This window comes from Phaethon lepturus, unplaced genomic scaffold (assembly GCF_000687285.1).
Source record: "Phaethon lepturus isolate BGI_N335 unplaced genomic scaffold, ASM68728v1 scaffold41031, whole genome shotgun sequence".
NCBI lineage: Eukaryota > Metazoa > Chordata > Aves > Phaethontiformes > Phaethontidae > Phaethon > Phaethon lepturus.
This window is the reverse complement of record NW_010519216.1, coordinates 6,444-19,794: the sequence shown is the minus strand read 5'-3', so window position 1 is coordinate 19,794 and position 13,351 is coordinate 6,444. Positions and strand designations below refer to the sequence as shown.

Below are 13,351 nucleotides of genomic sequence, written 5' to 3'. Positions count from 1 at the left end.
CAGACAACACCTAATGGTGCACAGTCTCTCCACCCACGAGAGCTACATAAGCTGATAGATAAACAGATATAAATCTGATTTCTTTGGAAATAATTCCCCTTCCTCCTTGAGAAACAAAGTGATTTTTCCCCTTTGAATTTCTTGTGAGGAGCAAACATACCATGAGGACTCAAATGGGTGACAACTTCTAGTGCCTGGAGGTGCCAGGCAATATTCTAGAACACAGAAGTGACCTCCAGATTCCTTTGCATTATCTGCACCCAGCCTGGCTGGACTTTGGGAGCCTGGCTATTAACGCTATTCCTCAAACAAAGGCACTCAGTTACTTGGAGCAACATTTACTTGCACTTAATTCCCCAGAGGTTTACTTTTCAGAAACATGTACGTGTTGGTGATGCCCGGGTACTTCTCTTGCTCTAGTCTGTCAGTTTTGAAGTGAAAACTTGAACTGGTCATCATAGACTCCAACAGCCTCTTTTTTCTACTTATTTTCCAGTTTGTGTTTTTAATGTACAGACCACTGAACAGAGATGGTAATTGGTAGGGTTTTTCTAAATTGCAGTCTCTGTGTCTCAAAGAGACCTGGGAAGTACTGTCTACAATGTCTAGCAGATGTACACTTCCAGACTTTTTCTATTACTATTGATTTTTTTTTTTTTAAATAGAGTTCATTTATTTTCACATTCTTCCACAACTCTTAAACAACAAGCCCTTTGGCAACGTGTCCTTCACGGATAGCTTCAGAGTGGTATTAGCATTTTAACAAAGCTACACAACACACTTGAAGAGGTATACAGTTTCTCTCTTTCCTTCCGCCATTCAGAACTTCCAGGGGCGGGGAGAAACTGTGGGCATTTTTGCTGTGAGGGGCTAGTTTGATGTGGGTGGAGGCGTTGGTGTACCAGAAATGCAGGTGAAATTACCACTTTTCATTTGCACAACAGCTCACACAGTGCCCCAGTCAAGTCCCAGGGAAGCATTTCCAGGACAGGTCCGCAGTCTGTGCCCCGTTCTGTGGGCACTTACGTACTGGGAAGGTCTGTTGACTAAGTGAAGGAGCCCTTGGCAGGCTCTCCCTGATTATTCTTTAGTCGCTTCCATTCATTCTAACTAAATTTTCCAGCTGGAAACCATCATCAGTGATGAGTTAGCTCAGTGAAAGAGAAGGGAGGTGAAGGAAGACAATGGAAGTTTCCCCAGAGACATTCAAGTTACAATTAAGCGGTTAACAACACAAATATAGAGAGCAAAAGAAATTGTCAAGCACATGTGTCATTGGAATTATATTACCATGCAGATCCCTGCCAATTAGCCTGGCGAGTTATTCACAGAAAACTAAGCACACGGCGTATTAAACTGCCTGTGGTGAGATTGAGCGCAATCGCCAATCTCCAAAGAGCACTTTGCAAGTGACTGGGAAATCTGAATCTCGGGAAGAACCAGAATCCGCCCGGGTGCGAGTGCTTGCTATTGGCATTGGGTCTGGTTGCTTTTAGCATCTTGCAGGGCCCTGGATGGTGGAGGAACCATCCCAAGGAGGAACCCTGATCCCCAGTCCCTTCTCTTTGCTAGATGCTGCACGGCTAGAACTGGGATCATTCCCACAACCAGACTCACTGCCCGCACCACAGCCGGGGCTGACCGAGCACCCCTCGGGAGCAGGTAGGATGCTCAGTTTTCGGTCTGACTTACTCAGCAGCACAGGTGGGGTGCAGCCAGGCAGCCATAGCCTTACCCTTGGATCTAACGTCTGCGTTCAGCTTCCGCTCATGGTACGTGCAGCAGGTTCCCGCTTCCTTTCTGCTAGCCTCCCTCAGAGGAGAAATTTAGCATCCTTCCAATAAATGCTGTGTTGTCCTTGGCTCTAAAAGAAGATCTTCCTGATCCGAGTTCAGCCTGACAGATGGTTTTTATTTGCACTGCCCCCAGCTGAGTGCTCCAATAACTGAAGGCATCAGCAGACCAATACCCAGCTGAAAGCACTGGGAAATGGCTTAAATATTTCAGCTAGAACGTTTGCTGAACTCAGAGGCTTCAGCTAGCAAATGCAGGGAACTGGTTATTCAGTTGCTGGTTTCCACTGGCTTAGAATTTCCTTGTGTTTCGTACAGGTTCTGCACTCCCTCGGGCTAACGCGTGCTCTCATTTACTCTGCTGCAAATCTAGAGTGTCTCCACTGATTTCGGTAATGCTAGGCCAGATCTATGCTTGTGTGAGAGAAGAATTTATTCTTTATTTCGGGAGTGCCCAGGCTTATTCATCACTAGCTCTTAAACGCAGTACAAATCTGAGGAATTACTTAATAGGCCTGTATGTTGAGAGCAGCTCTTCCTCTTGCCACTTGCGGAAGCCTGTTAGTGTTCACTCCTGTCATAGTAAATCCATATATAATCTGTATATAAAGTTTCCATAAACATTTCTCCGCGGTGATGCTGAGGCCCATGACAAAGTCTGCCTGTGGACGCAGAGGGGTAAGGTAACGGGCTCAGTGCTGTCCAGCTGGACAGACTGTAACAGCACTTCCTTGCGAGGAGGGAACTTTTACGAGTTGGGACTCGTTTCTTCCCTTGCAGCTATATTGCACTTTTTTACCTTCCATAAATCTGTCTCAAAGAAGCTGTGTCATATCGTTCATACTAAGAATATATGCTGCTGTGGCTCAAGGTAAATTCTCTGCTTGGTGCCAACTGTCAGCGCTTTCAGTTTGTTCTGGGTGATTTTCGATCCTAGGAATTCACACTGCAGAAATTAAATCCTCCTGCAAATGTTGGTTCATTTCACAAGGCACAGAGTAATGTTTTCAGCCCACCTTTCTGGGTATTTCTCATAGTCTTGAAGAGCTCTTCATGTCTTACCAGGCTGGCTGGGTCATACTCACAGGTGAAGAAGAAGAACTCTCAAATTGATGCTTATAAAGAGGAGAGTTTATCCTAATGACAATTAATGACTTAATCACTGCAAGGCAGGGCAGGAGAGCTGTATGCCCTTCAACAATAGCTGATTCAAAAAACTTGTATTCTCTTATCAGGCCAGATGCATGATCAAAACAAAAAAAGGGAAGAGGAAAGGGAACACGAAAATCATGTGAGTAGGACTGGAAGGGACCTCAAGGGTCTGCTTTTCAGCCCCAGGAGAAAACAAACGCCACCCACAGATATGTATAATTAGTGCTATAAAACACTCCTGGTCTTTCTAGGGAACTGCACCATCCTCCCCAGTCTCCTAGTGCACTGAGACTATTCCAGGACACGAGAGGTTACTGTCCTTGCAGTCGTGCGTGAGAGTCTTCCAGCCTTGTGGAGTCCCTCATGCAATACAATATTATAGTAGGCGCAACTACTTTTAGAAGTGCTGCTATTGCACAGTAGTGGCTGCAAATATCTAAAAAAAAAAAAAAAAATCAATGATATATGCTCACAGCACAGCTTATTTGTCAGTGCCCTCATGCTATTTCCAAAGGGCTGCCCAGCAGTTAGATGCCTGATGTTTGCCTTGAAGCCTGACTCAAAGCCGGGAATGCTGGCAAACACCGACATGTGTGCAGGCTGATGAGGAAACCTGTATTGATATAGCACCTGAGCCCTAGGACTCCTTCTGAAACCTTGCCTGGGGGTATGAAAACTGGTCCTTGTGCTCTAGATGACGATGCAGCAAAGCCATTTATGAGCAGTTGATAACAAATTGAGAGGAAAGGGATAACAAATGAAATACTAAACACTGGTAACCAAGAATACCTTTCTGTGCTGGAGAAGCCAGCTGGAAGGGTTAAAGGCAGGCACATGAGGACAGTCCCTAATGAACCCCTTGATAATATGACTAACGAGACAGGTGAAAGCCTGTAAAAGGCCTCACATTTTGCTCAGCTTCATGATTCCCCTTGTGTACATTTTTGTTTGTCTATGGATTTAGGAGCCCATCTCTGCATTAGCACCTGGTCCACTGCATGTTCCCAGGCATGGCATAGGAGTGGCCATGCAACCACGTCTCTTCTGTTTTCTCCTTTGCTGTAACAGCTGCTTCCAGCCCTGGTGTGAAAGGCTAAGTCACAGTTAAACACCCACTGAGACATCGCATCTTTCTAGTGATTTCGTTGGCTTTGGATCTGGACCATTCAGTGACGACAGAGGAGCAGGGAAGCACAAATAAACACTGTACCTGACCAAAGTCTTGTTGGGTGGAAATATATTTTAGTGTCTTCTGAGGTACACCAGTACGAGGTTGGTGCCATAGCTCTGAATCATGGAGAAGGGAAATTAAATGCACACGTAGTTGGACTTAAAAAAAAACCAAAACGTTAAAACACTTTTCTTTCTGTCCTCCTTCAGCACCTTGCTAAGCAGAGCTATGCTCTGGAACTCCACGTTGGGCTGGGAGCTCACAGAACAAAGCCTTGTCTATGAGAGCTCAGAAGAGTAGCAGCCTTTCTACAGCATCTGTGGGCATAGTCCCTGCCTGCACATCAGCCCTGCAGAGAGCTGGCTGGCACAGCTGCGCTCAGGGTTTGATTCAAAGCTGAGGACATTAAGGAGGGTCTCTGTACTCAGATCAAACCAGATTCACATCAGAGCTACAGCACTGCTTGCAATGCATTGTTGTGCGCTCTGCCCATGCCAGGACAGCCCTGAGATACAGCCTGAATTCTCTGACGTGGGATTTGTCCTGCTGCAGAGAGGAAGTGTGCTTTCAGCTAGACTCATTTCCCCTTTGTTATTAAAACTCTCTGTAGAGAGATTACCAAATTAAAAAAAATACCAAAAAGGAAAAAGAAATTACCAAATTAAAAAAAAAAGAAATTACCAAATTAAAAAAAAAAGAAATTACCAAATTAAATCAATTTCTGTTTTATTAGAAGGTCTGTTGCCAATAACTTTTAATTTCTTCTGTAGGGGCAACAATGGGAATGGTTCACTACAATACTTGCACCATGGCTAGTTTTAAGAATACTTTCCTTGTAACAGCAGTTGGATTAAACGACAGGCGAGCAAAAGGAACACGAGCTTCTATCAAATAGCTGTACTCAGTCAGCAAACATTGCCTCCAGGCAAAACCTTACTATCCTGTAGCACGATATCTCCTTTTCATGAAATGGAACTTTCTTCTGTTTTTCCTCAATCCTGTCAGAAACTTAAGACTATTTCTCTTCTTTTAACTCTTCAAGACGAGCCAGCCTGTCAGCAGAGGTGTATTTTTGGGAAGAAACAGAAGGCCACACAAAAAGGGAAGAATGGCAATGAACACAGTTGGCAGTGTGATCAATTGCAATTTCTTTTTTCTTTTTCTTTGATGGCTGTTCTACTTCTCCTGGGCTGAGGCACAACATGACAACATGGGATAAATACCAACGAAGAAGGCTGGCAGAATGACTCAGTTGAACACACACACAGAGCCAAACCGGAGATATTGCACTGCTGCCCATCTGTTCACAGCACAAAGATACCTGCTAAGGCTGTGACCATCACAAGGTAACGTGAGGGCCAAAGCCCAAACCAGAGGCTCTAAGTCTCTCAAAACAAGGGGTCCAGCAACAGTGCCATGCTTCCCTCCAGCTGTCCCAGTGTTGTCTGTTTTGGTGGCCGGTCTGAGTGTCCCACTGTCCATGCAATGGGTATTTCCTGCCAATTCAACTCATTTCACCTGTAGCCACCGCTGGTTATTTCTCTGGGTGGGAGTAGGGCTCTGCAAGCTACATAGACTGGAAAATAAAAAAAATCAGTCCTCAGAAAAACAGAAATTACATTTTAACTTACAGGAATATGTACAGTGGTACAATGGGAGCCACATGGCTGTTTCTGATGCAGCCAGTGCTTTGAGACAGAACAGAGACAACCTCCCTCAGTGGAGATTTAGCGTGGTCTTTATTTATACACAACACTTGAAATGGTTATACTTGGGAGACAGGGGAACAACAGCCAGTGGGTTGCAGTGATTACAGCTTGCAGTGATCGATAGCACACAGACCCCGCTGACCTGAACACTAGAGACCCGCAGTGATTTGAGAGAACCGTGCATCAAACTGCCGTGCTTTCCCCTACCTGCCATACCTCCTCACATACACCATGCTTCTCACTCAGTTGGAGTTTATGGCATGTCATATGACAGAGGATCCGTGGTATTGCTTCAGAGATCACTGATGTCAAGAGGGAGATCCAGTTGACTTCGCGAAGCATCAGTTCAGGCCCTGTGGGAGTTCTGCAGAATCACAGGAGAGAACACAGGCTGGGTTCCCCAGCTCAGCAGCCTTCAGAAATGCAGTGCCTCTGTAGGGAACATGCCGCAGTTGCCCCACACATCCCCTCGGGTATTGCAGATCACATATTCAGCACATCAGACTCCCCAGGCACCGTCTTACTGACATACTAGCATTTTCATGAGGACCAGTCAGTCTCTGTTGCCCATTCAGTCCTTGTTTCACACAGAGAATACATACAGTGCCAGTGCTGCAACGGCTCCTAGGTCCTGCAGATAGCCAGCCTTATTGGGGCACCAGAAGATTCATAGCATTCATTAGTCAGTTTGACCCTTTCCAGCTCTCCATGAAACTGCAGCACTAACCCTAAAACTAGGTAGCTGAGACCCTCAGAAAACAAGACATTATACACTGTCCCTCACAGGCATAAGCTCTTAGCCCAGACCTTGGAGGACTTGAGGTGCTCAGTAGCCACCATGAGTCTTCAGCTCCTCTTGCCTGAAATTCTAAAACTGACCTGAACCCTCAGCCAGATTTAGCCCCAGGAAACACAACCTGACCACACCATAAAGGACAAGGAGATATTTGCTGGTTAATAACCATCAGCCATTACCAGACAGGCATATTTCAGATCAGCAGCTGGCAGGGAAGGACCCAAAGATCAGCATTTGTTTCCACAGCTAACACAGTGACCTGACTGTGGTTAGGAGCATAAGCACTGCTAGAGACTATGGGAAAGAGGAATTTCTAAGTGGGAGAAGAATATCTGGTGTGTAGGAAAGTGGTGGATCCCAAACATCAGAGGCAGTGTCCTACAAGCACCTTTGCAAGAGGTTAGAAACATTGGCAGTCCAACACTTGGGAAAACCACAGTTGATTTCTCTTGGCTGGATGCTTCACCGAAGACTGCCTTTCCTGAAGAGACCTCTCCAAGGCATGTAGCAAAGTCAGGAGCTGCTCACACCACTGTTTAATCCTGTACACTTGTACTTTGTCCCACGTGAGGCAGAACATGCTGCCAAGACTGGAAGCAGTGCTGTGCTCTGAATGCAGCAGGCACCGGGAGAAGTCCGTGTTCTTTTCAGGGCTGAACATGGTCTTTACCATCAAGGACCCGTTTTCTGTATTCCCCTCACAGTGGGCAGAATCCTACCCACTGACACAGCTGTAGGAGGCAGCTCATTAACAGATCTCCCTTCCTCTCGCATCTAGGTACTACACAGCCTTCATCTGCGGAGACCCCAGGATGGTGATTCTGGGAGGTGACGGTGGGGAGCAACAGGCCAGGGAGAAGAGGGTGCTGGCTAGGGCAGGGCTTCTGATGCTGCAAACTCATACCCAGGCCTTGACTTGCGTGTTCCACCCCTTGGCGCAGCTGGACAGGCCTCCCTCCTCATACCAGCGCCACTTTACCCCCTTGTACAGAGCCCTGCTGTACGGCTGGAAGCACATGAAGAGATGAAGATGCCTTGCCAGGCTGCAGTAGATGGCCATGGCCACCACAATGAGTGGGGACATGATGACGAAGCCAAGGATAATGAGGGCAGAAGAGCTGTTGTCATCCAAGACGCTTTTGCAGTAGTGGGCAGCTGAGTGCAAGACCTGTGGGAAGAGTGAGACAGAGCTTGTCACAGACCTGGTGGTGGATACCAGTGGTGATGAAAGTACCCTTGAGTTTCTAGTGATTTCACAGAAAAACACACATCTTCCCTCTCTCCAAGCTGAACTCTGCAATCTTCAGGCTACGCTATATGACAACACATTTTAATCAAGCTTTCAATTATTTTAGCATCACTGTGAGACAAGGGCACGACACACTGATCCCGAAGCAGGAAACACTAATCTTTATTAAGTCATCAGAAATAGCAGAGCTTAGCATTTGATAGGCAGAAACCAAATAAAAAGGTTTCCTGCTGCTATATCGATGTGGGCGGCACAACACACTGAAAATTATAACAAAGTAAATAAAATACAGCAAGATGTTAGATTCTGCAGACAGAGGTTGGTCATTCCATAGCTACCCACCGGCTGGAGATTCTCCAGACTCCTGCCCTGGAACGGACCCCTGTGTGTTCCGTCTTCTGCGTGCACAATGTACTCATTTCTACCTCCTAGCACCAGTTTGCGCCGCAAAATCTGCCAGGAAAGCCCATTCTCCCCATGTTGCTGCAAAGCATCCAGCACACTAACTGGTCCTTGCTGAGTGGTATTTAAGGCCTTCCTTTCATCCTGGCAGCAGGAGATCCAAGTCAAGCCACTTGGTTGTTCTGCGTTAACAAATGCTACAAATAACCCCCATGTCCCCTAGCTTCATTTCCTTTTTCCATATTCTTTCAGCAGTACAAGAAACACAACCCATCATACTAAAAAAAAAAAATATCCATCTAATGGAGCTGCAGTGCAGAAATCTGCCTCTGACTCCTAGGAAAGCACTGAAAAACAGTAACCCACAGACAAAGGACCAGTCTTGTCAAACCATACTGCCAGTCCCTCTCTATGCGTATTAAAGAAAAGTTTGTGTTAAAAAACCCCTTAGAGCTGATGGCAACACAGTGCTTTCACTTCTGATGCAGTTGGCTGTACTCAAAAACCTTTTGCATTCCCACAAAGCCTTCGACTGGAGAGCACTGTGTGTGCAAAGAACTTGACGTTTTCCAAGCTGAGGGTCAAGCAGACTGAAGCTGGAAGGAGTAATTCCAGGAGGCAGTCCTCATACTTTTTCCCATTTTGGGTCCAATTTGAAGTCCATATTTATGGCTTTCAAGGACCAGTTTCAGATCATAGGAAAAATTGATTTAAAGGATTTACAGGCAATCTCCTACTAAACCTACCCTGAAAAGCCCGATGTCTTACAGAATCTGCATCTACACTGCACTTTTGGAGACAGACCAGCCCTGTTACCGAGGCAATGGCCCACACTGCGCTTTCTCCTAAGGAGAATTTATTAGGTTATTTCTTGTGAAGACTTATTCTTCACTAAAATGAAAGTCATCCCACACACCTGCCCTTTTGTATGCAAAAATCCTAACAGCCATGGGCTGTAAAAGGAAAGTCTTTCAACCTGCAAAGAAGGGTTACATCAGGACCTCTCTGAGCCACTTTTGCCCTCTGTAAGCCCTACAGAGCCTCACACTTTACCCTGTTGGGCATCACACACATTTGCATCCCATAGTAGAACATTTCCAGAAGGTGTCAGAGCCACAGTAGGAATTGCCCAGCCCAGAAGTACTTGATTTCTCTGTGAATTATGCTTCACTCCCAACTAGCAGCAGCACTTGTGACTGCCCTGTTCTACAAAATAATTACCGTGACAGATGTGTCCCCGTTCTTCAGTTTGCAGAATCACAAAAAGCTTTTCAATAACAGCAGCTATGAGTTGTCATAGTTTCAGGGCAATAAAAACCAAAGCCAAACTTGTCAGACCAGCAAATACATCAGTACTGAGAAAACAATAATAGCACAGTCCCTTTGTCAGGGAGCTTTGAGACAGGGAGCTGTGGGCTGACAACTAGTGTTGCTGGGATGTCAGCTGAAAAATACAATGCAATGGCTGTCTTGGAAATTGGAAAAGAAACAGCACACCCCCCAAAGCTGTAAATGCTTGGAGACAACAGTATGTCTTAGCATGCTGTTGTGTCTGAGGGTTTAGAGGCTTCAAGTGAGCAAACTAAGATTCTATGTACAGAATGAGCAGCTTTACCACATATCCACAGCTCCTCAGAATAAATATCACCAGATTAAAAGTGCTGCCAAAGAAGTCCTCCCAGAGCTGAGTGACGCTTTACACATCTGGGAAACAAAATTTTTCACATCAGCTAGGCAGAGAGGGTGTCTCCTCCTTCACTGTGGCGTGAGACCTCCACAGCTCTAGCCATGCACAGCTCCATAGCAGTCAGTAGAGCCTTACTGGGTTAAACTGGGCAAATGGCTGACCCCTGCTGCATGGTTGGATCCTTTCCCACAACCCGTGCTAGGGTCTGCTCACTCAGACAGAGGTCCCAAGGGCTTGGGTGATTAGATAAGATGCACAGATTTCATTCAAAGAAAGAGGAAAAGCTTTCTTCTTTCGATATTTCTCAGGTAATTACATCAGTTTGAGAATATTTAAATAATCTTCCATTTACTTCAGACGCTGTGGAACAGGGAGACCAATAGCATCTATATTTTGAATCAATTTGCCCTGCTGGAAGAAGGTATTACAGTGTGATTTTTTTAGCCAAAAGTAGGAAGTAAGAGAGCTCTTCTAACTTAGGACAGTCAGCAAGAAGTCATATCGAGATAGTCTAACAGTTACCGCCTACGAGGAAAACAGGAGAACTGCTTTTTCACATCCACGCTAAGTCAGGTGATTCCAAAAATATAGAATATTTTGGATAAATAGATTTGGATAAATATTTGGATAAAATATATCCAAAAATAGAAATATACCAAGAAGAAGTTTATAAGTAATGAAATAATGAAATCCAAGGACAGCAACCAGCTGGAACAGACATGCACACAGCCAGAGCCCTTACTGCAAGGTAGGCTCATTTGCTGGTGTGAGAAACTGTACAGCACATTTGGAAACACATCTGAATGTTAGACTGGCATAAGGAGGGGATTATATACTGTTAGACTTTACTAGTTCTATAATTAGTCATTAGGCAGATCAAATATGACAAGCACTGTAGAGGGCTTGCTTAAATAAAGTCACAAACCCTATCAGAGCCCATGTAGGACTTGTGTGAATTATGGAGGAGTTCAGGTTGGCAGCTCTCACTAACAGAGGTCACAGGAAAAAAAAAAAAGAAAAAAGAGAAATACTGTGACTTTAAAATGCAAACGGTAACTCTGTCAAGCCAGGGAGTGTATTCACCTGTCACAGCTGCTTGTAATTTCCATGGGAATACAACTTTATTGCCCAATCAAGCTTCCATTTCCCACAATACTGGACGAAGGGAGGGGTAAGAGTGTATCTTGCTTGTTCCTGCCAGCATTCAGGTGTGCCCGCAAGACTGGCATCTCATGCGAGCTTGTTGTGAAATGCTGTAAATTTATCGCTGATCACTTTACACTTAAACAACTGTACAAGTACAGTGCACAGGGGATCAGGACCAAGGGATCCTATTCTATCTGAGTCCCCAGGGAGCTGGGTGGTCACAGGCAGCTTCTGTCGGAGTTGTTCCTGCCTCTTCAGTGAGCCCTTCTGTGCTAACCTGCTGACACCGAATGTACGGGTGCCAACCAACTACTTTAAGACAATTAGTCCAGAGACCATAAAGCCAGTACTTCCTTAGACAAATCCACACGCCAGCCTTGCCTACAGCTGTGTCACAGGCACCAAGCAGGAGTCTGCTCCCTTGTACAACCAAGAGCCTGCAGGTCAGCATGAACCGCCGTTAACCTGTTCTTGTCAGCCTGGTCTATACACATAGACACCCCCCCACCCCTTATGAAAAAATTCTATACATGTACACACCCCTCATGAAAACAAAGCTGAAGCTCGGGGCGTCTAGCTTTGCCTTTACAGCCGCTGCTCCCCATGGGCTAAAATAAACCCCTTATGGACAGCCCTGCCTTAGGGGTGGCTATTAACAGCCAAATGGAGCAAGGCTTACTTACCCGAGAGTGGCACTGGAAGCCAAAGTAAACCACCACAATGGTTGGAAGCAGCACAATGGTGAAGATAACAAACATCAGGAGCAAATTCATGAAAAAGACCAAGGAGTTCATGATGACTACCACCAGGGTCCATGCCAAGCAGCACCAGGCATTCCGTGGCTCCCTGGGAAGAAGCTGGTCATCCATGTCGTATGGTGGGAGGCTAGGAATCATCTGAGACTTGTCTGAGAGGTTTTCTGATCCAAAGTCCTCAGTGATCTGGCCAGACATTCTTCGGGAAGATTGCTAATCAACCCACACTCTTGTCCAAAATCGTTTCTCTGCTTTTGGTGACAGACGTGGGAAGTAATTTACAGATGCTTTTCCGACCTCTTCCACACGTGGACAAGAACACTTAACCAGAGATCACAATCGAGCAAGGAAGGAGAGGCCTCTTTTGGCCACCTTCTTTCCAGTTGCTGGCCAGCACAGGTTGTTTCCTTTCAGAATGTTTTCCAGCAATGTTCCAACCTCAGTTTCAAAGTAGATGTGGTTGCTGGAAGTTTGGCAATCGCTATTATTTTGCTTTTGAATCCATAGTACTCCTAAATTTGTTGTTGTTCTTCCTAGGATTACGATCTCAAGAGGTCCCAAACAGTTGCTGTCTTAGCTTGGATAGGCTGCTCAGTTCCAGAGAGTGCCTAGCTTCCGTATCCTCCTCCACCTTTGAGCACTGCTGTTTGCTAAGAATATCAGGCTTAAGCACTTTCAGACAGTTTCTTGACTTCAAATCATCTTTCCATGCTCTTCACCCTGTATCCAAGTAAATATTCCTGCTCAGCTCTCATCCAAATGAAGTGACCAGTGAAGATAATGAACAGCAGCTGTTTTCCCACTCTCTGCCTTGCTGCAGTCCTTGTCCACACCTCACAGAGCTGGAACTGGAGCGGTGTGTGGTTTCTCTGCTCTCATCTGCCTGCAGTCACAGCCACTCAGACACAAGCAGCCTCGTCCTTTCTGAGCTGGCTTTCAGAGCTTTGCAACATGGCTCTTGTTTACAGAGTAGATTCTGAAGCTGCTTTCTGTGCTAGCCAAGCCTTTACATCTGTCTCACTACCGAAGTGATTTCACACACAGCACCAAGAGCCACGCTGAGGCCATACATTCCCAGGTCAAGATGGTCCTTTTCAATTTTAATTATTCTGCCTCTGATTATTTTTCTACAATTTCTCTAAGTTAAAAACCTTAGAGAAATTTATAATAAACACTATATACCTCAGAAATCTTCTGTTCCCTACAGTCATCAAGGTTATTGTTTGCAGAACATATTGATATTCTTGTAGTGAAGGCTCAGCAATTACCAATTATTTCATCTGCCTCATATGATCAATATTATTTAAGAATTTCAGTGGTATTTGCACACTTATGTAGCCTTTCAGATACATTCATACGTGCACAATCATAGTACTGCAGGAGGCAGAAAACCACCTTAACTCCAGAAGAAACTGAGGTAGCATAGGTCTTAACAGAAGGCACAGCTCATCTATGGCACAAGTCAGGGGAAAAAATCCCAGAGTCCTGTGT

At 45.4% G+C, this 13,351-nt stretch overlaps 1 protein-coding gene across 1 annotated transcript; it reads right to left on the bottom strand.

The window, feature by feature from the left end:
- Positions 1–7,519: 7,519 nt before the first annotated feature.
- Positions 7,520–12,058, bottom strand: LOC104628410 (transmembrane protein 88-like). Its single transcript, XM_010296971.1, has 2 exons — positions 11,789–12,058; positions 7,520–7,789 (listed from the first exon to the last, which is right to left on the bottom strand). The coding sequence occupies exons 1-2, from the start codon at positions 12,056–12,058 to the stop codon at positions 7,520–7,522; spliced, it is 540 nt and encodes a 179-aa protein (XP_010295273.1).
- Between the last annotated feature and the right edge of the window lie 1,293 nt (positions 12,059–13,351).